The sequence below is a fragment of the Boleophthalmus pectinirostris genome, unplaced genomic scaffold, assembly GCF_026225935.1.
Source record: "Boleophthalmus pectinirostris isolate CB_2022bp ecotype Guang Dong unplaced genomic scaffold, ASM2622593v1 HiC_scaffold_15, whole genome shotgun sequence".
Classification (NCBI taxonomy): domain Eukaryota; kingdom Metazoa; phylum Chordata; class Actinopteri; order Gobiiformes; family Gobiidae; genus Boleophthalmus; species Boleophthalmus pectinirostris.
Genome location: NW_026571070.1, coordinates 26,756,030 through 26,781,303, shown reverse-complemented (window position 1 = coordinate 26,781,303; position 25,274 = coordinate 26,756,030). Strand labels below are relative to the sequence as shown.

General features: G+C 39.5%; 1 protein-coding gene across 2 annotated transcripts in view; it reads right to left on the bottom strand.

The window, feature by feature from the left end:
* Positions 1–25,274, bottom strand: part of cdh7a (cadherin 7a) — a 406,174-nt gene that overhangs the window by 115,949 nt on the left and 264,951 nt on the right. For both annotated transcript variants that reach the window (XM_020930759.2, XM_055150893.1), the window contains 3 exons: positions 22,152–22,405; positions 17,245–17,381; positions 5,145–5,266 (listed from right to left, as the gene is read on the bottom strand). In XM_020930759.2, coding sequence (XP_020786418.2) covers positions 5,145–5,266; positions 17,245–17,381; positions 22,152–22,405 — 513 coding nt within the window. The remainder of the gene's footprint in view (positions 1–5,144; positions 5,267–17,244; positions 17,382–22,151; positions 22,406–25,274) is intronic.

Below are 25,274 nucleotides of genomic sequence, written 5' to 3'. Positions count from 1 at the left end.
CAAAACTATTAATATGCAATTTGTTCCGTTTAAAATGCCTTAACAAGACTTAATCCAAAGAAAGAAGACTTAAAAATGCTTAGAACTGTTATTTCTTTACGTCGTCTACACTGAAATGGAGCAAAGGATCATGGTCTATGTAGTTCCCTCTGTTTTTGCTATTGCTGCACCATAACTATTCATTTCAGTGAAGAGGCTTGTAATTCGATATATTGTGATGGTCCACGATATTATTGTGAGAACTTTAAAGAAATTATATCACAATATTTTGGCTATTGTTACATCTCTACACGATATCACAATAAATATCGTACCGTGAGGTTCATACCGTGACAATATCGTATCATGAGACTTGGATATCGTTACACCCCTAACAGTAAGAGATGTAATTCAGCCACTGACTTTTCTGTTATAAAGTTCTTCATGAATTAGATTACTAAGCAGGCACTCTAAAACACAAATTGAACTTTTCACATTTCAAACCATGCAACAGCAACAACACATAAATAAAACCAAATAATAAGGCTGTGGTCAAGCTTTGAAAAATAGCTTCTTATTTTGCAAATGAAACTATTATACAAATGAAACTATTTTTTGCACTTTTTACTCAGCCTCCCTGGAGCCCGGGGACAAACAACTCCAAAATATGAATGCACATAATATATTTAAAAAGCGGGCCTAATAGCCATTTGCAACACAATGCTTCATTCTGATCAATTGTGCGCGCTCCGGCCTCCACGCCTCCTTTGCCCTTCGCTTCTGATTGTACTTTTCTTTCTCGTTCTGAAATGCCACTCGCAGACGGATAGCTGACCTGGACGCAGTTAGCGACAATGAGGCCGAATGCTAAATACGTGGAGGTGAAGTGCGTATGCTCCGAGCCGTGATGGCGACCTACGATTACTCCCGTTTAGCGCAGCATTGTGGTTCGGACCCGGTGGAGCTGGGGTAATTACACGGACGGGAGAATGAAGCGTGGAGTACAACATGCGACCTCCCGTTGGGTCGTTGTAGTGGACTTTGTTTACGGCTCGGGGGTTGTCACATTGGACGCGGCGGGATTAGAGTAATGCTATGAATTAGGTATAATACATGTACTGATTTTTCTGTTGATACTCATCTGTTTCATTGTGTTGTTTGTTTTGAGGGTCCCGGGGTGAGGTCGATTTGAGGACTATTTACTGGGTCAGAAAATACTTATTAACTGAAGTAACAAGCAAGCAATCACATTTCAAGCCATTTTGTATTTATGAAAGTATCAGTTAATTTGTGTAATATTTTACTGTATTATTATTCATTCATTTGAGCATCAGCTGAAAAAAAAATAAATAAATACAAGGAAACAGGGCCCAGTCAAGCAGAAGTAAACAACAAGGCTAAAAATTCAAGTTAATGCATCTGATATAAAATGTATTGAACAGATACATATGTACTCTAGTTTATGAAACTGTTGACCTTTTTTCTGTACCATTCTTGGTTCTAAAGTTCCATACGTTTTAAACAGACCATGTATGAAACATGGAACAAAAATTATTTCCCAAATTTCAAAGACCTGCAAATCATGTAAATAAATGGATGTATTTCATCATATCTTGTGTTATTCCATCTTTGAACTGTTGATGAAGGTACATGATTTAAAAAAAAAAAAGTATTTAAAATGATAAAACTGAGGACTGAGGACTGACATATTTTATAGAAATAGTTTCCTTTCACTTTTGAAGTAATATTAAAGTATTCAGAAGAAAAAAGCTGAAAAATTATGCAAAATCCTGCACCTTCTACTTGTTTGCACAATTTTCCCTCCGTTAATTTTCCCTCCGTTACCATGACCTTTCTTAATAAAAAATCTCATGACTCAAAAAGTAAGAGGTTTTTCAACCTAATCTTGTACCATATGGTAGAAAACTATATGAAGCAAATATTCAAACCAGTTTGTTAAGGATATGGAAGTGAGAACCAAGAGTTATCACTGTTTGGATTTATTGCCCAAAAAGTGCTGCATATTTCATTCCCTTCCGTTACCGACATGAGTTTTTAAATGTTTTGTCAACAACTTGAAAGAATATCACAGGTTTAACTTTACCCTGTTGGAGTGTAACTCTTTCCTACATTCTGATACTTTACTTATTTCAATAGTCCCTCTAGTTTATGAGTAAGAGCTATTTGAATGTAAAAAATCTGCCCGTTTCCCTCCGTTACTGCTTGACCGGACCCAACAACAACAACACAACAGAACAATTTCTGATACTGATTGTGGAAAGAGATAATACAATTTTAGAGTCCATGATGCTTAAGCTGGGTAGGAAGAAGTTTTAAATTTGATAAAAACCTACTACTTTTGTAAAGTCTATGGTGTAATTCCATAATTTACACAGTAATTTCTGGACTATAAGCCAATAATTTTTTTTCTCACACTTGGAACTCTGCAGCTTATACAACAATGCGGCAAATATATGGACGGAATATTTGTGTGGCACATTGTCCATTCGTCTATACGGTCTATGTTTTTTTTTTTTTTTTTTTTTTTCCCCGCTATGTTCCCACATTTCCTTTGTCAACAATTTGCATCAGATTTTATCCCCATTTCTCCCAATTTGGTTGTCAGTTACACCCAACCTATTATCCAGCAGTCATGTGTCATGGTGCAAAGGATTCTAGGTTGAAATGCCTCTGAATCATCGCTTTAAATGCAGCATGAACATAAAAATGACTTGAATTAGAGTTTCATTTTGAGAAAAATCTTAGAAATAAGAAAAATCTTAGAAATGAGGGAACACAGGGCTGACCTCGATGAAATATGATGCTAAATGAACATTAGTGAGGGTGTACATCTTAATGACCCATATGCGTTAAATGCAGGTGAGAAGAAGGAAATCGAGCTGCTGCACGTGAACTCGGCATCAATGAGTCAATGTTGAGACACTGACGCGTGACGAACTGACTGAATGCAAAAAGACGACAAAAGCATTCGGAGGCAATAAAAGCTCATGACCCGAACTTGAAAACGTTCTTGAAGAAGTGGACACCTGCAGATTATAGAGAACTGCGGCCTATATATGTACAATTTTTTTTTTCTTTTCTTTTAAAATTGAGTTGATGCGGCTTATATTGAGGTACGCTCAATAGTCTGGAAGTTACAGTAAGTTAACAACAGCATGTTAGATTACAAAAAGAAATATCTATTAGGGGTGGGCGATCTGTTGATATTTTAAATATATCGAGATAGTTTTTAAAGTCGATATGAATTCTGACATATTGTATATATCGATATAATGCTTATATTCAATTCTGATTTTGCCACTTCGCTTGTTTACCTTCTCTCTTGTCGCCCCCGCCTCCTTGATTTTGTTCGCTCGTGTCTCCTTCACTCGTCACTATCGCCGTGAACGCCCAAAGTTGGTGCCAGTGAAAAGCTTCAAGCACCATGAACCTTTTCCACCGTTTACAGACAAAACCATCAGCAGCACATCCTCATATTCCACCGAGTCTCGTCCTTTAGCCCGAAAGAAGCTAAACGAGCTGAGCTGCATGAGAAGTGCTGTTTATGCAAATGAGCCATGCGCTTAAGTTTCGTTTCTGTAAAATGTAAACACACGTGCGCAAAACTGCATTAAACACATTATTATCTCAAACGGACTGATGTGGCTCTAGAGTCGTTATCCTTTATATCTTGTAAAGTTTAACAATGTAAAGTTTATTTATGCAAAAGATTTTAATGAATAATCTGCTGCAGTGTCACTTGTACAATAGTGTTTGGAAACGTTGGGTTTGATCTGCAGTGGATTGTGGGATTAAACCTCAGAGCTCCTGACGCTGGAACATGGATCTGTTAAAATAAGGAACATCCTGAGCTTCTTCTGCTAAATGAGTTCATGGTTCTGGTTCTGGTCTGGATAACAGAGTTAATGCAAAGATGAGCTTGTGTTGAGTTGTTTTATTTATGAATGAAAAGAAGGAAATATGTTTTATTTCTGTTATTTTACAGTTCAATTATTATTTATGTAATTAGGTTTTTTTGTAATCTTAAATGTTCCTATATGAACTGCCGACCTCTTATGCTTCAATAAAAAAAATAAAAAAAAAGACCTTGTGGAATTTGGCAGATTTGTTTTTGCAGTTTTCAGTTTTAGGGGGTTATTTTTTCTTGAACATATATCAAGATATATATCGTATATCGAGATATAGCAAAATATATCGAGATATATTTTTTGATCCATATCGCCCAGCCCTAATATCTATATTAAGTATAAGTAACACAATAGTTCGTAGTCATTAATTGGTCAAAATGTACACAGCAAAATTGTGGTATGGCCATTTTCCAGTTTCCACAGCCACTCCTCGCCAGTTTGTTTACTCATCATTACTAGTTAGAAGTTACTTGGCTTTTTTTCAGCCCCGCTCACTTAACTGACTGTAAATAAATCAGTCTGGCTAGTGTTCTGCTTTTGGGTCTTATATCAAACTGTGACAGGCCAAAGTTTATCCGTTCAATAAACTATTCTTTGGATGTCAACTTGTCTAACCAACAAGTCAAAATATTCCAGTAAATCCTGCTGACAATGCCAAAAATGACCAAAACTGGCAGAACTGAAATGGATTAAGCCAGAATTTCAACCACTACTAACTAGAATGACTCACAGTAACCGTAAAAACTCTGAGTAGGAACGATTTTATGCAGCAGACGCAATGATTTTAATAACAGAACTTTAGCTACTCAGAAATACTTGCATTCGTACTGTAAGTGTCGTTGTTTGTACTCTCTTGTCTCTGTGTGGTGATAGACAACTTTTATGCCCTACTGTGAAACATCCAAGGCCTAGCAACATCATCTCCATGGAGACGAGCAGGTGGCCAATCATCCAGCAGTAAATTTACATAGAGCTCCTTTAAAGTCCCTTAAATGTCAGGTGTTTGAAGCATGACAACAGCTGCAGTGCCCGACCTACCCCCCCCCATGGACGTGTCTCGCACTAATGATTCCATCTCTCCACAATAACCTCTAAATTTGATGTTTTTTTCTTTTCTTTCTTTTTTGAAGCACAAGAAAGCGTTTTAATGGCTTTGGGGCTCAGCAGGGGGGGCCTATGTGACTCAGAACAAAGAGCGGCGGTAAACTTCAGGCCGGCCGAACGCGTGGGTCTTACCTGTCCGGGCATGGAGTTCTCACAGAGGAGCGTCTCGTAGTCTATGGCGAAAACGGGAGCGTTGTCGTTGATGTCCAGAACGGTGACCAAAGCGATGCCGCGACCGATCTGCGTGGGGTCCTCTGCAAGAACGGAAGAAAGAGTTCAATTTAAACTGTAAACATTACAAGGGCTTATACCTGATTTGTTAGAGGAAAATTTGTCTCAGCACAGGTATATTGTATCAACAGCTCTTATGGTCAAAACCCCCGAAGGGTTGACCAGGTTTTGTATTCACCCTGTGTGTGTGCGTCTGTCCACCTGCGATAATTCTGCCACTTATGGACCAATTGTCACAAAATTTGGTACGTGGGTCAAGCCCCCGTACCCGATACTGCAAAAAAAGTTTTGTGGCGATCCAAGGTTTGAGGTCACACGGGTCAATTGAAAGGTCACGCCATTATAAAGGATAGGCCATTTCGGCAATTTTGGAACCATCTGCGGCCTAAAATATTCACCCAATTATCACACAAGATGTCACACACATAACCACATAACCTGGATGTTACAGGTTGAAACCGGTCAAGGTCACTTGAAGGTCAAGGTAACCAAGGTCAAATATGTGTTTTTGGTCATAACTCCGCGAAGAATCGAGCTAGAGAAACGGGATGATCTCAAAATCTCAGAAAAAATTATCTATTTATAATTCTATGCATTTGTATAGTAAAATATTAATCATTTTTGAGATAATCACTAACTATAACAGTTCCTTTCTCTTTCAGTGTATGTCATTAAAATTCTAATTGGAATTAAAATAATTTCCATTTTTTGTTTTTCTGGTGATACACAACACACTGATCTACAGTCACAGAACGAACATATACGCAACTCATGAAAAATGTCATTTTGGTTACACACTAGTAAACACAGACATTCTCATGTGTGACCAACATCACACAAATGTTCATGGGCCTGTACAGATACACACATTACATTGTGGATATAATGATCATGTAATATGGGCTGGGCTCCTCATAAGCTGCTTCTGTGGTGATGAACTGCCCCCACTGATGTCTCATGGGGGACCAGGTTGATATCTCTGATTGCAGTTATTACCATGATATGCTTGTCATGGTACAATATTTATTGTGATATTTTGGAGAGGCTGATATAATTGAAGATAGGATGCTGTTTTGCTTTAAAAATACCCTAACAACATTTTGGTGTGAATTATTACCATCATAATCCCAAGAATTTAAGTAAAAAACATATAACTTCATGATGTCTGCGCTAAAATTAATCATGGGATATGTATTTTCCAATGTTTATTAGCCAGTGCTACTATAAAACAATGCACTTAAGCAAAGGAACTTTGAATTCGATAAATTGTGACAGCGCACAATATTACTGTGAGACGTTTGACGATAAAATATCACAATATTTCCGTTATTGTTACATCTGTACTAATTATTTATTGCGGTGAATAAGTAGGATTCCTGGAATACATATGATAAGTGTGGAATAACTTTGGACCACTGCAATCCTTGTCAAATTTACTAGTTCTTTTTTCATGACAGTAAAAATCCGGTACAGCACCTTCATTCTTTTTATAGCAAGGAAGTGATCAAACCAATGATCAAACAGAAGAAGATCTAAATCAGGTCAAAAACTGGATTAAAGTTCCAAATTAGGGTTGCGTCAAAAACAAGAATATGTAGACCTAAAAAAAATAACCAAAAACCAGTCTAGCGCCCTGCACCCTGACTATAATCAGACTAAACTAGATTCAAACAAGAACTATATTAAGACTAGACCAGATGCAAGAAAATGTTTAAGATATGTGGGACTAAGTCAGGTTTAAACCACGTCAAAGCCTGGACTAAGGGTTTCCAAAAACACCATGTCAACATTGGGACTAAAATGGGACTAGACCAGCTTTTAAAACTTTTAAAACAGAACCAGACCTAAACTAGGACTTGACCATATCTTAACAAAACCATAACCAAAATAAGTCTAGACAAACTTTACCAGAAGGGAACTAAAACTGAATTGAAACCAAATTAGTCTTGAACTGCTGTGGACCTTGAGTTCCGCCATTAGAAGTAACTCTCATTTCTGCTCCTTCTTAAGCGCTAGGCCAAATTATGGAATATTGATCGTCTTGCTGTGATTTTAATTAGTGGGAACAGAGCGGATGGAAAGCGCCGGGCTAATGAAACATGCCGCTTGCTTCTGACAACTGCTGCACAAATGAGTTCAAGTTTTCAACCAAAGTGTCTAAAATCTCACCAAAGGTCTTTCAATTATCGAAAGCAAGAAGGTTAGGCTTATCTTGCAATTTGAATATCTTTGGCACGGCGCAATCCAATAAAGGTGCACCATCAACGTGTCTCCATGGAGATGCTGTGGCTTTGCGTCGAATGTTCTACAGCATGAAAATTAAACTTATCTCTTTCTTCATAGAGTCAAACAGATGATGATAAGATAAGGCCATGGATCAGGTCAGATGTGCGGAGAGGCGACCTTGCTCACGGTAAAAATACATGGCTTTGACGGCACTAAAAGCACATGGGAATTAATAAATGGAGTTAATACGAATAACTGAGATTCAGGAGCTGGACCATGCCTCCTCTCCAGCCTCAACTACGCCTTCAATTACCCAGAAAACCTATTTATACGGCCATCCTGACAACATCGTCTCTGTCAGCTCTCTTGACCCGCTCCCTCCCTCCCACCCGTGTCTCTCGTTCATCCTTCAGTCCGGAGCTGTCATTTAAGGAGGGGGGTTCCCGATTCAGTTGGGTGACCATTTTGGATTGGAGATTAGACCCCCACCCTGAGTCTCCCACCAGCCATCACATCTACCTGCCGTCAAGAAACACCTTTATCGTATTCCATTGTTGTGGCATGGTTCTTGTTAGTGAAATGCGAGATAGAGAGGTTTAATGGTATAGTGTGGAGCATTCTGTGGAGACAGGCAGGTGGCAGATCCTCCACCAGAAAAGTTACTGTATATGAGGTTCATCATTACTTCTGTCCATGAAAAACAAAAAACAAAAAATGAAATGTCTGTTTAGCATACTATTGGCCCAACTAGCATTATAAATACATTTTTATCACAGTAGTAGGGATATACTAGTCAGGCTGGTGCCACCTAGTGCCTCCACTCAATTTCATTTCTCTCCAGCGACTAGGTCAGGAATCCGAATACACTAGACGGTTTACAGAACCTCGGAAGTGCGAGTTCGGGCACCAGCCAATCCACAAATAGCCATACATTCTGTGTTGGCAACAATTCCGAGATCGATGATTTAAATACGGAACAAAGACAATGTTTGGTGAATTTTATCAAGGGGAAAAACGTTATTGCCCTTCTTCCTATGGGATTTGGGAAAAGCTTAATATACCAGTTAGCCCTGTTAGTGGTGCATTGCATACGTCACGACCAAATAGTCTCATTTGATTAAATAAAAAAGTACCTGCCTATCGTCGAACGAACAAATCCTAATCCTGCGAGGCCAAATGATTTCCACGAAATGAAACTGGCTGATGAATCAGGCTAGGGATACACAATGATCATTTCAACCAATCATTAAATAATCAATTGGACTGTTTTTCTGGGACCTAGAGAACACACTTCTCCAAGACTTTATGAAGATGTGAGTCTGGTCATCAGTGAATCTCCGATGGGCCTGACTGAAAGGTGGATTAACCCATCATGGAAAAGCATGTTCTGTCCGCATTAAACCAAATATGTATGATATTAAAAAAATACCCAAAGAGACTAAAAAACATCACAGATTTCTGCCGAGTGAATGAGTGAAACACTAAACGCTGTTAATATAAGTTGAGAGAAATGTGATTATGCATATTTGATTCTTATGGTCATGTTATAATGTTACTTCCTCAGAAACAAACCTAGAGTGGCATTTGGTTTCATCCACACATGTTTGAGTAGCTGTTCATGAAGCTGCAGTTTTAAAATTAGGATTGACAATTTATCTTTGGTTAAGCAGAAATTCCAGAGCTGAAATGATCCAAATGATTCTAGTGATGGTGTACTGAGTTTAAAAACACAATGAAACACAAGTTGGAACAGAGTGTTTTCAGTTTGAGACAAAAACAAAGTCTAAATATGCAGAATATGTGTGTTAAACATGCGTGAATGAAACAAACAGAACTCCAGAAATGTGTTTGATAAGAAAACATTACAACATAGATCAGCGTAACACAGACCTTTTAATACATAATAGTTGAAGAAAGAGGTATGATTCTGTATTTGCAAGGCAGCTAGACTGTAGGTGGCGCTGAATGGACAGAAATCGAAAAAACTGAAACCGGCCAAGTTACAGTGGCTTTATAGTGTTCCTTCTAACTGACAAGGACGATAAAGTAGCCTGACTACTTTGAAAGCTCTATCAAAGTTTGGGGCTATTCGGGGATTGCACCCACACACGCCCCTCATCGCGGAAAGCATGACAAGGGGGCTGACGACCTGTTACATATTTCAAAACCAGATCAAAACTTGTTTACCAGAAAGACACTAGAATTAGAACTGGGGAAAGGACTTGACTGGAGATTTTCAATGGGAGTCACGGGTCTACTTCGGTACATTGTCACAACCCTGCCAGTTAGAGACGGGTTAATGGTGGTGTTTTGGTACCGGACAGTTGTTTAGCGTGGGCGGGTGCCGTGTCCGTGGGTGATGCGTCGGGTGACATTCCGGCCGCGCTCGTGACACCCATAAAAAAAAAAGGACACGCACCGCCCCGGGTCACCCACTTGTTGTCGTGGTGTGGGCTGGAAGGGCGATGAGTGACTGTGATGCAAATGCACAAAATCCCCCTACTCAACCATGCGTCTATTCCAATGCGAGTCACAGAGGCGCAGTACTGAAAAATACTGGCACAGAGGAGTGAGAACGCTGGAAAAAAGGAATGTCATGAGTTAAAATGTGAGCATAAAGGTGCACTGCGTAACATTTCTAGTGTAGAGTCTGATACCTTCATGAGAAATATTACACTAAATCACTTCTTAAAACTCATTTTTATCAGTTGGCATTCCTTTGTTCCTTATTTATTGTTCTTTTTTATTCACTCTTGCATTATAATTAATTGAATTGCTTGCATCGGTCTGTTTTGAATGTTTTCTATATGCTATTTTTATTGTTCTTTGCAGCTTGTACGGCACTTTGTAAACCCTGTATTTAAAAGTGACTTATAAATAAAGATGTATTATTTATTATTCTACCTGCTTGTCTTCGTGGAAATGTCATTGCTTTGTCTAGAATATTCAAGAATACAGATTAATCAATCCTTTTTGTCACAAGAGAGACAAGCAGGTCACAGCACTACGCTACAATTAGGGCTGAAAGATCTATTGATTTGGACCAAAACTCGCAATCTCAGACAACACGATTTTGGAAGCGTCAAAGCCATGTTTTTATGCAATGCTCCTAAAGCCCAATTTATGGATTTATTGGTCTGCGTCGAGGTCTATGCGTCGTAAAATAATTCACCGCCACAATGCGAGAAGGCTAGGATTTAAACCTGGTGTTCTGTAAAGTTTAACATGAACTATCTCCAACGTGACAGACGCACAGAACAGACTCACCATCATCAGCACATCCTCTGTCACAGAAAGAACACTTATATTCCACTTAGTCATGTCGTTTTGTCCGACATAAGCTGAACCACATTAGCGCACAAGGAGTGAGCTGTTTTTTTCAGAGCTTATAGTTTATGCAAATGAGCCATGTGGTTTTAAGTTTTGTTTCTGTAAAACGTAAACAAATGTGCGCAAAGCTGCACACAATATTAAAACACAATATTACTCGGTGTATATTGAAAGAAAGGAAAGCGGAGTACAGGAAAATGTATGTAGAGCGGTTCACAGCCCTTATTGTCTATGTCGCTTCGTCGCTTCCTCCCCCCACAGTCCGACGTCAAATCATTGGTGCAGGACTTTGGTATGATGTGAGTTTCTGTGATGTTTGCAAGTGTTCATGTGCACTGAAACTTGATTTGAAAAAACAAAACAAAAAAAAACAAAAAATGTTGATGACATTATTTTTTTCTTAAAATTGTTCAGCCCTAGCTACAATACAAGTCAGTTCTGTGGAGAGTCGCCCCATTCACAGTAGGGATTATTGTATTTTTCAACAATGGAAACACCCATAATGAATAAAAACTACATGGATATGTTTAATGTCATACCATAAAATACTCTAGGTCAAGCGATAACATCTCCATGGAGACAAGCAGGTGGCATGACTTAAAAGTTTTTTTCAATTAAATTTTTTTCAGGTAATGAGGTTAAAATTGTTCTGTGCAGATACGTTGTAAAAGCAGCTTAGGGACAAAATGCTGTGTGCTTCTAATTATAAAGTTCCTTTATCGTCCACAAATTAGGAAATAATGCTTGTTAGCATGTTGTTATTGCATTGACTGCAATGAAAGTTGCAAAAGGACTCGTTGCGGTGAGTAATTAAGATGTTCAGAGTGCATAAGGTATGTGAGGAATAACTTTGGACCACTGCAAACTATTTTCATTTTAAATGAACTAGTTCTGTTTTTCAAGTTTTATGACGGTAAAAGTCAGTTACACCCACTGTCCCAATTTCTTATTATAGTTGTCCTTCCTAATAAAAAAGAAGAAGGCAACAGGTTCAGGGTGTTCCAGCATCTAGCATCAACCCATGAAACTCTGCTAGAAGAATTTAGCTTGACTTAATGGTGCTGTATCTGGTTTTTACTGCCTTAAAAATGCAAAAAAAATTCCAAAGTTATTCCTCACTGATGTTATGAATTCTGAGCATTCTAACTGTTCACCATGATGAGCTTATAAGCACTGTTCACAACTTTCAGACACCAATGCTGCTGTAAAGCTAACAACTACGAGAATGCTAATTGCACACTTCCTTTCTAGCAATAAAACACTTTATAATTAGATGGCAGAAGCAGAATGAACACTTTTTTTTTTTTTTTTTTACCTGAAGAGCTGTTTATAAAATATAATTTTTTTGCTCAAATACACTGTTAAAAAAAAAAAAAAAGTCACGTACAGGCCTTTTAAATAAGAAAATGTCAAATCTACAACCAAAACATTTCTGCGTTTCACTAAATATGCTAAAGGGTGCTAAAGGTGCTATGTTAAAGGGCCCATATTATGCTATTATCTGATCTATGTTATAATGTTTCCTCATCAAAAATATATACATCATAAAAACAAACTTACTGGTCTAAAAACTACACATGTAAAAATCAGGTGCTCTGATTAACAGAACTTGGGAAAAAGTCAGACAAATGTCATGACAAATATTTTAAATTTGATTGGTCGAAGCGTCAAAACGGCTGAACAATAAAAAAAAAATCAAACCAACATAAGTAGCAAAAATAACAAGAGACTGGTGTCAAATAAGATGGAATTATATAAATGTATATGTACAAGCAAAAATGTAAAATAGAGAAATACAGTAATACAAACATACACTACTGGTCAAAAGTTTTAGAGCACCACACTTTTTTCCAGTTTTTTACTGTTTGTTGTTTATTGTTGACCAAAACATATTCTAAACTTTTGATTCATGAAATGAAAATGTCCACCATTAGCAGATAGAACAGCTGAACACACTCGTGGCTTGTTCTTTTTACAATAGAAATAAAATATTCTACAGAAAGTTCTTCCCAAATCTGTTGCAGAAATAAATGTGTGGCACTTGTAGGTTGCCTCACTCTTCTGTCCAGTTCATCCCAAACCAGTTCGATGAGGTATAAGTCTGGATTCTGTGCTGGACACTCCATGTTTACAAGCTCAACATCTTGTTCTTTTTTCCTGAGATAGTTTTCGCAGAGCTTGGACTTGTGTTTTGTATCTTTTATCCTTTTTTTTTTAACCTCTGGCTGTTCAGTTCTTATCTTTGTACCATTTCAAGCTCTTCATTGGACTTGCACGACTTGAACTGCAATAAATAACTGGAAAAATTTGGGTGTTCTAAAACATTTGATCGGTAGTGTAGCTGGAGTTGTGTTTTGTTTCATTCGCACATGTTTAACACTTAAATCCTGCATATTTAGGCTGAGTTCTTCTCTTAAATGGAAAAGACACAATGCGATGTCATGTGGTAATACTGTGTTTTTAAACTCCCCACACCTTCACTAGAATCACGTGGATAATTTTAATCCTAAACTTGCCAATCTCTACTGAACTAAAGGTAAAAGGTGGAATAAAGCGTTTTGAGCTTTGGAGACGTAGACAGACTAATAATAAAGGGTTACTCATACATGCGTGAATGAAACAAAACTCAAATCTGAATATGATTTTGATGAGGAAACAATATTCTAACACGACTTAAAGCTCACAAGAATCCATTTTGTGTAATAAAGGACTTTTTAAACAAAATCAAGTACCATATCCCAAATTCAAGTCTATTAAAACCAACTCTTTTTGCTTGTTGTGTTCTTACTAGTCCGAGAACACAGTAGACATTTTTAGAACAGCGCCTCCCTGTCCCCCGTGTCACCCATCAGCCTGTGAGGGACCCGCTGACAATCGCCACGACTGTTATTATGGGGTGCGTCGGGTGCTCGGGTGCTATATCAGTCAGACCTCACGCTCGGATCCAACAGAGGAGCTGTATGTGTGTGTGTCTACGCGGCGTCAGATGTCAATAAGAATGCGTGTTTAAAGCCTTATGATAAAAAAAAAAGAGTGTTTGAAAGAAAGAAATGAGCGTGTGGTGTTTAGATATGAAGAGGGAGAAAAGAAGAGACAGAAGAAAGAGAAAGAAAGGGTTGTATCTTTTAGAGCTAGTGTGATATTTGAAAGTGTATAATATAGAAAAATGTGACCATTTACCATTTACCAACTAGTAACTGTAACTAGTATTTGAATCCCAGCTACAAACTACTGACTGGATGGAACTGGACTGAGCATCGTTAAAGAGCCCATATTACGCTTTTGTCTGATCTGTTATAATGTTGTTTCCTCGTCAAAAGCAGACCTGGAGATGTGTTTTGTTTCATTCACACGTTTAAAACACAAACCTCCACCTTGTGACGTCATGTGGTAATACAGGAAGTACTTCACTGTGTTTTAATACTCCATGCATCTTCACTAGAATCATTTGGATGATTTCAGCTGTGGAATTGCCGATCTCTATTGAACTAAAGGTAAAATGTAGCTGTTGACTTAAACTACCACATGACATCACAAGGTGGAACAGAGCATTTTGAGCTTTGGAAAATATAGACAGACTAATAAGCCAGAATTACTCAAACATGTGTGAACGAAACAAACTCCACAGCAGAACTCCAGGTATGTTTTAAGTCACGTCATGTCAAGTAATTTTATTTATATAGCATATAACAAGTTTCACCAAAGTGATACGGCATGAAACACGACAGTGAAACAATAAAACAAATATAAAAAATATATACAATACTACACGAAAGAGATGCTTAATACACAAAAGATAAAAGTCTAAAGTTGACAACTTCAGCATAAAGCTCATGGGCTGCTGAATGTTAAATGAGGTGACAGCATTAGAACATGGCTTAAAGGACAGTCCGAAATTTTGGACATAAGGTCTCATTTCCTAGTTAGTTTTGGAGACGTGTGGAGACACTATTTAAATATTCCATCCAGTCCTTGTATTTGCAGAGGTCACTGGTGCTAGGATAGTGCATGTCAATAGCCATAGTTATCCTGCCACTAAAAACTTACCCACTCCACAAAACACCCGAAACAAATCTATTATTACACCAGACTGTCGATGTGAATGTCTGTGTTGACAGAATATTGTTTTAAATAAAACTAACCTTGCATCGCATGAATCGTCGCATATTGAGGGACTATTTTCTCAGCAGCAGTGGAATTTTACTTTGCCGGTAAGGGAGGTGCTAGGTGATATCAGTCCGCCGCTGCCAAGTTTTCTATCAGGAAGTACAACTCGCTGCTGCTGCTCAGACATAAATCCTTCAAATGCAAGGTTGGTTTTACTTCTAAAATGATTCTATCAACACAGACATTCACATCAACAGTCTGGTGTAATAACAGATTTACTTCAGGTGTTTTGTGGAGTGGGTAAGACTGTTTTTAGTGGCAGGCTAACTATGGCCATTGACATGCACTAGCCTAGCACCTAGCGACATCTGCAAATACAAGGACTGGATGGGAGTTTTTAAGAAGTGTCTCACACTCTGGCTCCAAAATTCTGGACTGTCCCATTAAAAACAAGCATTGTGTAACTGTTCTGATGGAGGGTAAATCAAAGCAAGTTACAGGTCAACCCCACTAACAGTCAGATCGCCTGTGTTTCTAGGTATTTTTAAGCTTTAACGCCACCTGTAATTGAATAAGTAAGGTAGAGCTGTTTAATGTCACACTCTGGAACATTCCAGGCAGAGCAATGACATCTCCATAGAAACAAGCAGGTGACGGACTCTCCACCAGAAAAGTTAGACAATGCACCTTAATTTAATGTAATGACTGTGGAACATTCTTCGCAAAGCTACACCACCTCACCATCAGGAAAGTTCCACAGTGCACCTTTACGCAAATCGACGCAAGTTGAAGCAAACTGGCGTGAACCGTGCTTCAATCCACCAGCTCCTTGAAAGAAAATTGGACCTACATTATATAGCAAACTGCCGAATCTTTCTTAGCAGGGGCACCATCACTTTGAGCAGCTAATGGTTCAAGCAACCTTTGGAAAAGTTCAGGAGACCATTTCGAGACGCCGAATGGTTAGCAATTACCAACACAATGTAACACGTTTCACCGCAACATCTTGGCTCTATTCTGGATAATGTCAGCGGTTCTAGCAAGACCTCAAGTAGGGCATTCAATCACACTTATCTATAAAGCTTAGCCAAGAAGATCACAACATTTAACGGTAAAAGGATTTCAACGTCATACCAGATTTGAAATAAAAACCCATTGAGCTAAAAGTAATCAAATAACTCCAAGGTGCACTGTGCAGTTTTTCCGGTGGAGGGTCCGTCACCTGCTTGTCTCCATGGAGATGTTAATGCTTTGTCTGGAATTTCACAGTATGGTATTAAACCTTTCGATCTTCATGGAGACCAAACCAGACTAACTTACAGGTCAGATCTGTGGAAAGGTTTTGGTCACAGTCAGAATGCCTGTTTTTCTATGTATTTTTGAGCTAGAAAACCATCCATAATTTAGTAAATGTAAGTTAAAGCAGTTCAATATCATACTGTGGAACATTTCAACCAGAGCAATGACATAAAATAATTCTCTCTGTGAATAAGGTTGCATCTCAACAGCTGTGACCTATAATGTAGCCCAGGGGTCCCTAACCCTAACCCCTGGGCCGTGGGTCATTTGGTACCGGGCTGTGAAATTGCAAATCCCTTGTCCCATATGGATGATTCTAAACTTTTACCGCTATTACCCGAACTCAGTGCATCTGCTCAGGGCTGATGTGCGGTGAGTTATACACAAAGTTATAATCTACATGCTGCTGTTTTATGAGTTCATGATGAAAACTTCAGATGAGGATCACCCACAGTTTTAACGGGGGAACATCAGTACCTTTCGCAATTGGAGGGGGTAACTGGGGGACATCAGAATGACCCCAGAATGGGCGTTTATTTCTACCGGAAGATAAACATTGATGAAACGTCAGTCTGACCAATTTTGGTTCATTTGCCGGTGTGAAGCGGACCACACTGGAGTCTATGCTACATAATCACAGTTTTATTGCCTGGTGCGGACCAAATAATTGACCTAGTGGTTTGAAAGTGCCCTAAACCAGCACTAAACCAGATCTAAAACAGTATTTAACCAGGACTACACCATGCCACAACTCCTCACGCCTGAAAATATTGTCTCTAAGAGCACCGGCCCCAAACTCCTGGCCCCGGTCCGTGAAATATTGTTGGAAATAAAACCAGTCCGTGGCGCAACAAAGGTTGAGGGACCACTGATGTAGCCTATAGTTATAGAGTTAATCAGTCTAGATAAAGCAATAACATTTCCATGAAGACAAGCAGGTGGTAGACCCTCCACCAGAAAAGTTACACAATGCATCTAACACTGACCAGCTACGATTGTTAAGATATGATTGTGTTATTTCTTAGCAGTTCAGACTTACGGCTCTCTATGGCAAAGATGGTGAGGTTGTGGACAGAGTTGGCCTCCCGGTCCAGAGGTTTGGCAGTGCTGATGACTCCGCTGAGGGCATCCACGTTGAAGAAGCGCTCCAAGTCTGTGTTTCTGTCTATGGAATACCTGGCAACACAAGTCACAGTCATTAACATTTTTATAATTTTTAATCAAATACACTAACAGAACAGGAATTCACAGCATAACAGAAGCTGAAATCTATTACTTTAATTTTTTCCTCCCTTTTTTTAATAATACTTGGATGTTGTATATTTATAGGCTGGTTTGGGACTCTGGGACTGACAGGTGTTCTAGTCTCCACTCATCCCTTTCATTTGTTTCTGTTTAGTTTTTATTTTTCAACAGAAATGCCAGCACTAGAACTGTGGATTATAGCGGATGCGATTCTCGAGCTGTGGATAATACACTGATGAACGCTTGTGAAGAGAAACTGAGAAAAATGAAATTAATGTTGCCCAATTTTAGGCAAAGTTATTCTGCAAAAATGTCTGATTATTTTAAATTTAGTTGTGTGACGAAAATTATTTTAGTCAACAAAATGACTACTGGCGGCAACGGTGTATAACTGCAACAAGGTTCATTAGGTGGAATTTAACCACCAGTCACACAATTACGGGGAATAGAAAGGCAAAGTGTCTTGCTCAGAGGTATAACAGCTGGGTGAAAGGTTATAACTTGAGTTTTAGCTACCAACCTCAGTTGCAATTACTCCTAGACCTTTAGTGAGTGCGTTGAATATTAAGTTTGAAAATGTAATATCCAACATGATCCATACTATAAAGTAATAGTTCCATCAAATGTTCTTTTTAATCCTTTGTTGTAGATTTATGCAGTAGTCACTTTAAACTCCTACATATTATTTCTCCATCCATCTATCCATCCATTTTCTTCCAATTATCCAGGGTCGGGTCGTGGGGACAGCAGTCTAAGCAGGGACTCCTAGACTTCCTTCACCCCAGACACGTCCTCCAGCTTCTCTGGCGGGACCCTGAGGTGTTCCCAGGCCAGCTGAGAGACATAGTCCCTCCAGCATGTGCTGGGTCTTCCCCGGGGTCTCCTCCTGGTGAGACATGCCCAGAGGGAGGTGCTCAAGAGGCATCCAGAACAGATGCCCGAGCCACCTCAACTGGGTCCTCTCGACGTGGAGAGGAGCCATAACATATTATTCCTGTGTTGCCCCTACATTCTCTGTTCTATTGCAACTTGCTCTAAACTTTTCCATTTCTTTTTTATCATAATTAGATTTCTAGATTGTCCACCGAACTTGGAGATAAGACCTCCCAACGGACTTAACTTCTGACCGGACAAGTTTGGGGCTTCACTATCATTCATAACCCTCGCAGATATTTTACACGAACCAAAAATCCATTAAACGTTGATCCTTCTGAAATCCCTCTTCTCCCCGAACGCACAACCCAACCTTTTTCAACACACACGAGCCAGTATTCCACGCAAAAAAAAATTACAACTTCAATTAGCCTACATCCAAAGGGTATTATTGCAATGTAATTTGACTCTTGTGAGTGCATTAGTTCCACAATCGTTTCCATTTCAACAGATGTAGTGAAATACATAGACGCCGATAACAGTCGCGGGGGCAAAAAGAGCCAATTTGCAACGACAATGGTTCCATAATTTGATTTTCTGATTAAGATTACTAACAATCCGAACAGCGTGTGGGTGAATACCGTACAATTTTCATTCAATTAATGATACAGAGTGCTTGCTTGAGTGCGAAATGCCACGCTACAGTGTCCAGACTCGACACATCACATCTTCAAACTTTTTTTTATAAGAGCTTTTCCACCTTTAAGGCATTCAAAGCGCTTTTGCATCAAGGAACCCATTCACACGCACATTCATACACCAGTGTACGCATGTGAGTTAAGTGTTTTACCCAGAGACACAACGACAGGACTCATTCTGTGGGCGCTGGAATCACTGCGCCAGTCTGGATCTGACCACTCAAGCAATTTGTGTACGTGAGAGCGGGATTCGAACCGCCAACTGTGGACGATAGTTAGTTGGTGGTTAATGTCCCAGATTCCAGACAGTTAGTTTCAATCATTGTAAAGCGTTTTGTGTTGCATTTTTGTATGAAAGTGCTCTATAAATAAAGTTTGATTAATTGATTGATGAAAACTCTACCAACTTAGCTACATTACATAATTAGAGGTACCTTTTCTTGTTTTGAAAATGCTATATTCACTGAAAACAACGTATTAACATAGTCCAGAGAGGTTCATTTGGTCTTCTGATAATGTTTTTAGGTTCTTTTTTCAGACCAAGAGTTTGCTTTCATAAGTGACAGTTTTGATTGCTCACTAATGGTCACGTGATGTTCCTGTGATGTGTCCGGTCAGCTGATTTAAACAGGTTTAGGCGCCGTCTTCCTACCGGTGGAGGCAGGACGACAGCGCCACCTGCAGTCCGACTTCCTCAGGACAGTATCCCAGGTGTGTGAGAATAAAAAAAAACAAACTCATCCCGGTTTATAGTCCTGTGGGCATGTTTCCGTATTTTGACTGCCTCTTTAATTCAGCGACGATGTTTGTTTTCCTCTGTCCCAGTGATGTTTGCGCCGTCCCAGTCCATTATGTGGTTCTCTCTTTTAAAATGCTCAGAAACGGCCGATTTAAGTTGTTCTTGCTCTGCTTTGTGTTGTTTTGCTCGTGTTTCACCTTCGCTGTGTCCTTCTCGCATTTTGTCCTGTGTTCCTTTTTCCGTGTACTGAATGCCCACCTTGCGTCCTCGATGTATGTTTTATTGCAGGACATGCAGGGTATTTCCTTTATGCTCCGGTTCAATTTCATCTTTTCCTTCTCTGTCATGTATGAAAACAAAGTCTTGGTCTGGAAAAAGAACCTAATAACATAACGTATCAACATGTTTTGTAAGTTTCGCTTTTGTTTTGAATGCTCTCCAATCCCTTTGCTCTTTATGTTAAGTTACTCCCCCTTCAGAGTGCTTACACAGCAAATCAACGTGCATCCTGCTAATGAAAGGTTTGTGAAGTTGCGGTGTAGTTTTGTATCCTCATTTTTGTTGTCGTGTGGGAGCATTGGCGATGTAGGTTTGTAGGCTCGCTCGTAAGATCGCTAGATGTTTTTTGATGAGTGAACAACCTTATAACATAGTAGAAAGCTCAAACATTCTTGGCTTAATACTCCTTCTTTAAGTAACTTGAAAAAAGCAGTAATGGGGGCAAAAAGAGATGATTTGCGATGACAATGGTTTCATAATTCGATTTTCTGATTAAGATTACTAACACTCCGAACAGCGTGCGGGTGAATACCGTACAATTTTCATTCAATTAATAATACAGAGGGCTTGTTTGAGCGCGAAATGCCACGCTGCAGTGTCCAGCCTCGACCCGTCCAAGAGGAATGCCCTTCTCATGGTCAAGATGGCATTTAATTTTTGCGAATGTGGCACCGCTTGGCCCTTCACACCATCTGCTAGTGGATACGCGGAACCCAAATCAGCGGAAAGACTTGGCGTGTTTGTATAATGTGATGTATGGAGCAATGCCAACAGGGCGATAGGGGCAAAGGTGGTGGTAAGGTGCTGCTTCGATTCTATTATTGATAATTTGCAGTGACATTACGCTGGGGGTGTTCAACGTGCATTTCTATAGGCGGAATGTTTGGAAATGATCACGGTGACACAATGCGCGCAAACACTGCCAAAAAAGGTTTTAAGAAGAAATACAAAATGGATTTAAACAGCACATTTTGAGGAGTCTGTGATCGATATGAGCGTTCACGGTTCTGTTTAGGTCTTTGACTTTCAACAAAAAGGTGAGAGTGAGTAACTGAAAAACTTTTAGCTAATGAACTGTGATTTTATTGTGAGAAACTTGTTGAACAGCACAGATCAGCTCACCTCTTGTAGTTCCAACTAACTCAGCTCTTTCTGGTCAGATTGTGTTGAAGTAAAGCTCAGATTAGGCTACGTTTATATGATGACGGTCTGAACAGAAGACGCAAAAGTGGCGTTGCATCTTCCCTTTTTATTCAGCGTTTAGAGGAAATCTGTGATGCAAAAGTGTGTGGAATTCAATTTGGTATGCATGCCAGGTTTCTGTGTACTGTATGTATGTGGCGTAAATGCGTACGCAACGTGAGCCAGAGGTGGGGACTTGCAAGGCGGGACTTGGACTCGAGTCAGACTTGAGTCACTATTAGGACTTGAGACTTGACTTGATAAAATGGACTAAAAGACTTGGGACTCGTCTTGGATTTGAAGGTCAATGACTTTGGACTTGACTCAGACTTGAGGCCTGTGACTTGACCATTCTGACCGTAATGATTCACACTATGATCTTGTCAAGACATTTAAAAAGGAAAAAAATAACTAAATTAATTTCTACAACTCTTATATACTCTATAACTACTCAAATATACTGTAAATATACTATGACTTTTTTAAGTACAATTTATCTTAAAAGGCATATAAATTGCAAAAACCAAAGCTTTATTTGGTACTTTGGTTTAAAGACTTCAAATGACTTGAATGGGCCAGTGACTCGAGACTCGATGTGGACTTGCTTGTATTTGACTTGGGACTTGTGATGTCATGGCAATACAGGAAGTGCTCTACTGTACTTTTAAACTCCATACACCTTCACTAGAATCATTTGAATAATTTAAGATGCGGAATTGCCAATCTTTAATAAACATAGGGTCAAACGTAACAGTTTGTTGTGACATTACAAGGTGGAACAAAGTATTTTGAACTTTGGAGACACACACAGCCTAACAATGGAGGACAACTCAGACATGTGTAAATGAAACAAAACACAGCTCTAATTTTTGATGAGCTAACAACATAAAACCTCACGTGAGTAAATTTTGCATATCCATGTCCCCCTACCTGATGGCGCTGTTGATGTTGTCCGGATCGTGCGCAGAAACTCTCCCGATGGAGGTTCCGACCCGTGCGTCTTCTGACACCTCCATGCGGCTGAGGGGGGCGGAGAAGACCGGGGGCTCGTTCACGTCCTCCACGGTCACCTTCACCGACGTGGTGTCACTGAACGGGCCCAGGCTCAGGAAGGAGGAGTCGATGTGGCGGTTGGTGGCCTCGATCCGTAGAGAGAAACTGCTCTTAGTTTCAAAGTCCAACGGCTGAAGAAGAAGAAAAAGAAGAAACACAGTGATTTAGTTTGATTGTGTATAAGGTATGTAATCATGAAGGAGATGAATGGGTAGTACGCAGAACGGTTGTTAGAATCAAGGAATTGGAAATACTTGTGCTTTATCAGAAATGGGCCACATTGTAAGAGAGAAAGTATTATTATTTTGTGTTGAAGATAATCTATTTTGTAAAAGAGGGGCTTCCAAACCCAAACCTCTAATTGCAAAATGAAATTGTAATTTGTCATGATTTCAAGTTGCAAAACATTTAAAATATGGTGTAATTGTGTATTTGGGAAGTGGTAGCGACAATAGCTCAGTCAGTTGGTAGAGTAAAGTCAATGATCCAAAGGTTGGCAGTTCGAATCTAGCCAGGCTGCAGTCACCTAGTGCCTCCGTTCAATTTCATTTCTCTCCAGCAACTAGGTCAGGAATCAAAATACAATAGACGGTTCGCAAAAACCCTGGAAGTGCAAGTTTGGGCCCCAGCCAGTCAGCGAAGAGTGATATATTCAGTGTTGTCAACGATTTCCAAGATCGAGGATTTGAAGCTGGAATAAAGAGAATGTTTGGTGAATTTCATCAAGTCCAAAGTCGTTATTGTCCTTCTTCCAATAGGATTTGGGAAAAGCTTAATATACCTTTTAGCCCCGTTAGCGGCGCATTACATACATCACGACCAAATAGCAGCGACTGGTTAAATGATAAAAAGTATCCGCCTACTGTCGAGCGAACAAATTCTAAGGCTGCGAGGTCAGACGGTTTGTACGAAGTGAAACAAAGTAAAACCGGCTGATCAATCAAGCTAGTTTGAATCCAGCTCTAGACATAAACATCATTGTTTGAGTGGTCAGAGCCACTGACCCACTGGTTGGCTCCCACAGATTCATGTTTTTGTTGTGTCCTTGGGCAAGACACTTTGCCCTTCCTACCTTGCTCCCAGTGTCTGCATACACTGGTGTATATACGTGTGTGTGAATAGGAGAGCAGTTCCTCCTCCATTTACCATTTTGCAGTCTGACCCACTTTTCACCAAAATATACTGTTTTCAGTTTTTAATGCATCAAATACACTGTCAAAATTTCTAAAATACATTTTCCAAATCTCATAGATCACTGCCTTCACCACTGCTTTAGGAACCACTGGTCTAAAAAATGGGCTTTGTTAAAGAGCCATTAAACACCCTCCCGAAGCTTTACAATCCTCCAGAGTGGGCGTCGGGATGGGGGGAGCGGATGTGGGGCGGGCTCTGGAGCTATGATTGACAGTCGACCGACAGCCACAACACAGCACGGACTGGTGCGCTCCGAACTTTGAAACAGAGCGGACATTTGTTCTCGGATCACGCCATTTCCCTTTTCTCCAGACACGGCGGAACATTGCAGTAACCAGCGATGCCAGGTAGGGGCGGGGCTGGGAGGGGCTCCTGACGTACCGCCCGTAGATGCCAGTGGCTGTGCTCGTCACATAATAACCTGCATCTGACTCATTGGCGGGCGTTAGTCCAACCCGAAAATTCAAATATACTGGCCTTAGTTGATCCTAAAGAGGCCGCTACAGACACGACTTTTGACCCAAAAGTCATATTTTTAACAAATATGCACTAAAATGCCAAAATAAGGCCAGGTCTAGGTATACACTTGTGCTTTAGACCCATTTAGGCCCCTTCCACACTAGCACATATTCGAGTCATTTTCGTTACGGATGCAGTGTTCGTCCACACTAATCCAATAGAAAACGGCTCCAGAGACGATACGATCTGGTATGGTATCCCACAAAATCATCTGAGTATGGATCTGATCAGGCACTGTGTGGACGCCTGAAAACGCTGATACACTGACTTAGGTTGATGCGCCGCAATGTAATTCACCGCCAAAACGCTAAGAGGCCTAGGATATAAGTGCATTCATGTATACAGTCTATGCGTATGACCTGCAGACGTATGATCTCTGAAAAGATGAACATGAACCATCTCCAGTGCGACAGAAGCACAGAACAGACTCACCATCAGCAGAACACGCCTCTGTCACAGAAAGAACACTCATATTCCACTGAGTCGTGTCCTTTAGTCCGACAGAAGCTGAACCGCATCAGCGCACAATAGCGAGCTGTTTTTTGAGCGCTTAGTTTATGCAAATTAGCCATGCTGTTTTAAATTTTGTTTCTGTAAAACGTAAACAAATATGCTCAAAGTTGTGTGGACAGGGAAGACTTGCGGATACAGAAACAACGTGTCTGGACGCAAATCATTTCCGATACAGCAATACGGTGATTCGTTTCAGTGTAAACCTAGCCTTAGACAGCTAATCAGTAGACAAAAGTGATTATGGTGTTTAGTGGTCCTTTAAAATCATTGTGGTAACAAAATCAGTATCGAGTATCAAGCCTTTTTCTTAGCATTGGAACTGAGTTTGAAATTTTCTTAGTATATTTACTTAAAGAGGGGGTATGGGGGGGTTCCATGGTGTATTAACCTCTATCACATGGGCCCAGTCAAGCAGAAGTAAACAGCAAGGCCAAAATTTCAAGTTAATGCATCTGATATAAAAATGTATTGAACAGATACATATGTACTCTAGTTTATGAAACTGTTTACCTTTTTTCTGTACTATTTTTGGTTCTAAAGTTACATACGTTTTAAACAGACCATGTATGAAACACGGAACAAAAATTATTTCCCAAATTTCTAAGACCTGCAAATCATGTAAATAAATGGATGTATTTCATCATATCTTGTGTTATTCCATCTTTGAACTGTTGATGAAGGTACATGATTTTTTATTTTTTTTTAAGTATTTAAAATGATAAAAATTTGCTTGGAAGGACTGACATATTTTATAGAAATTATAGATATATAGAT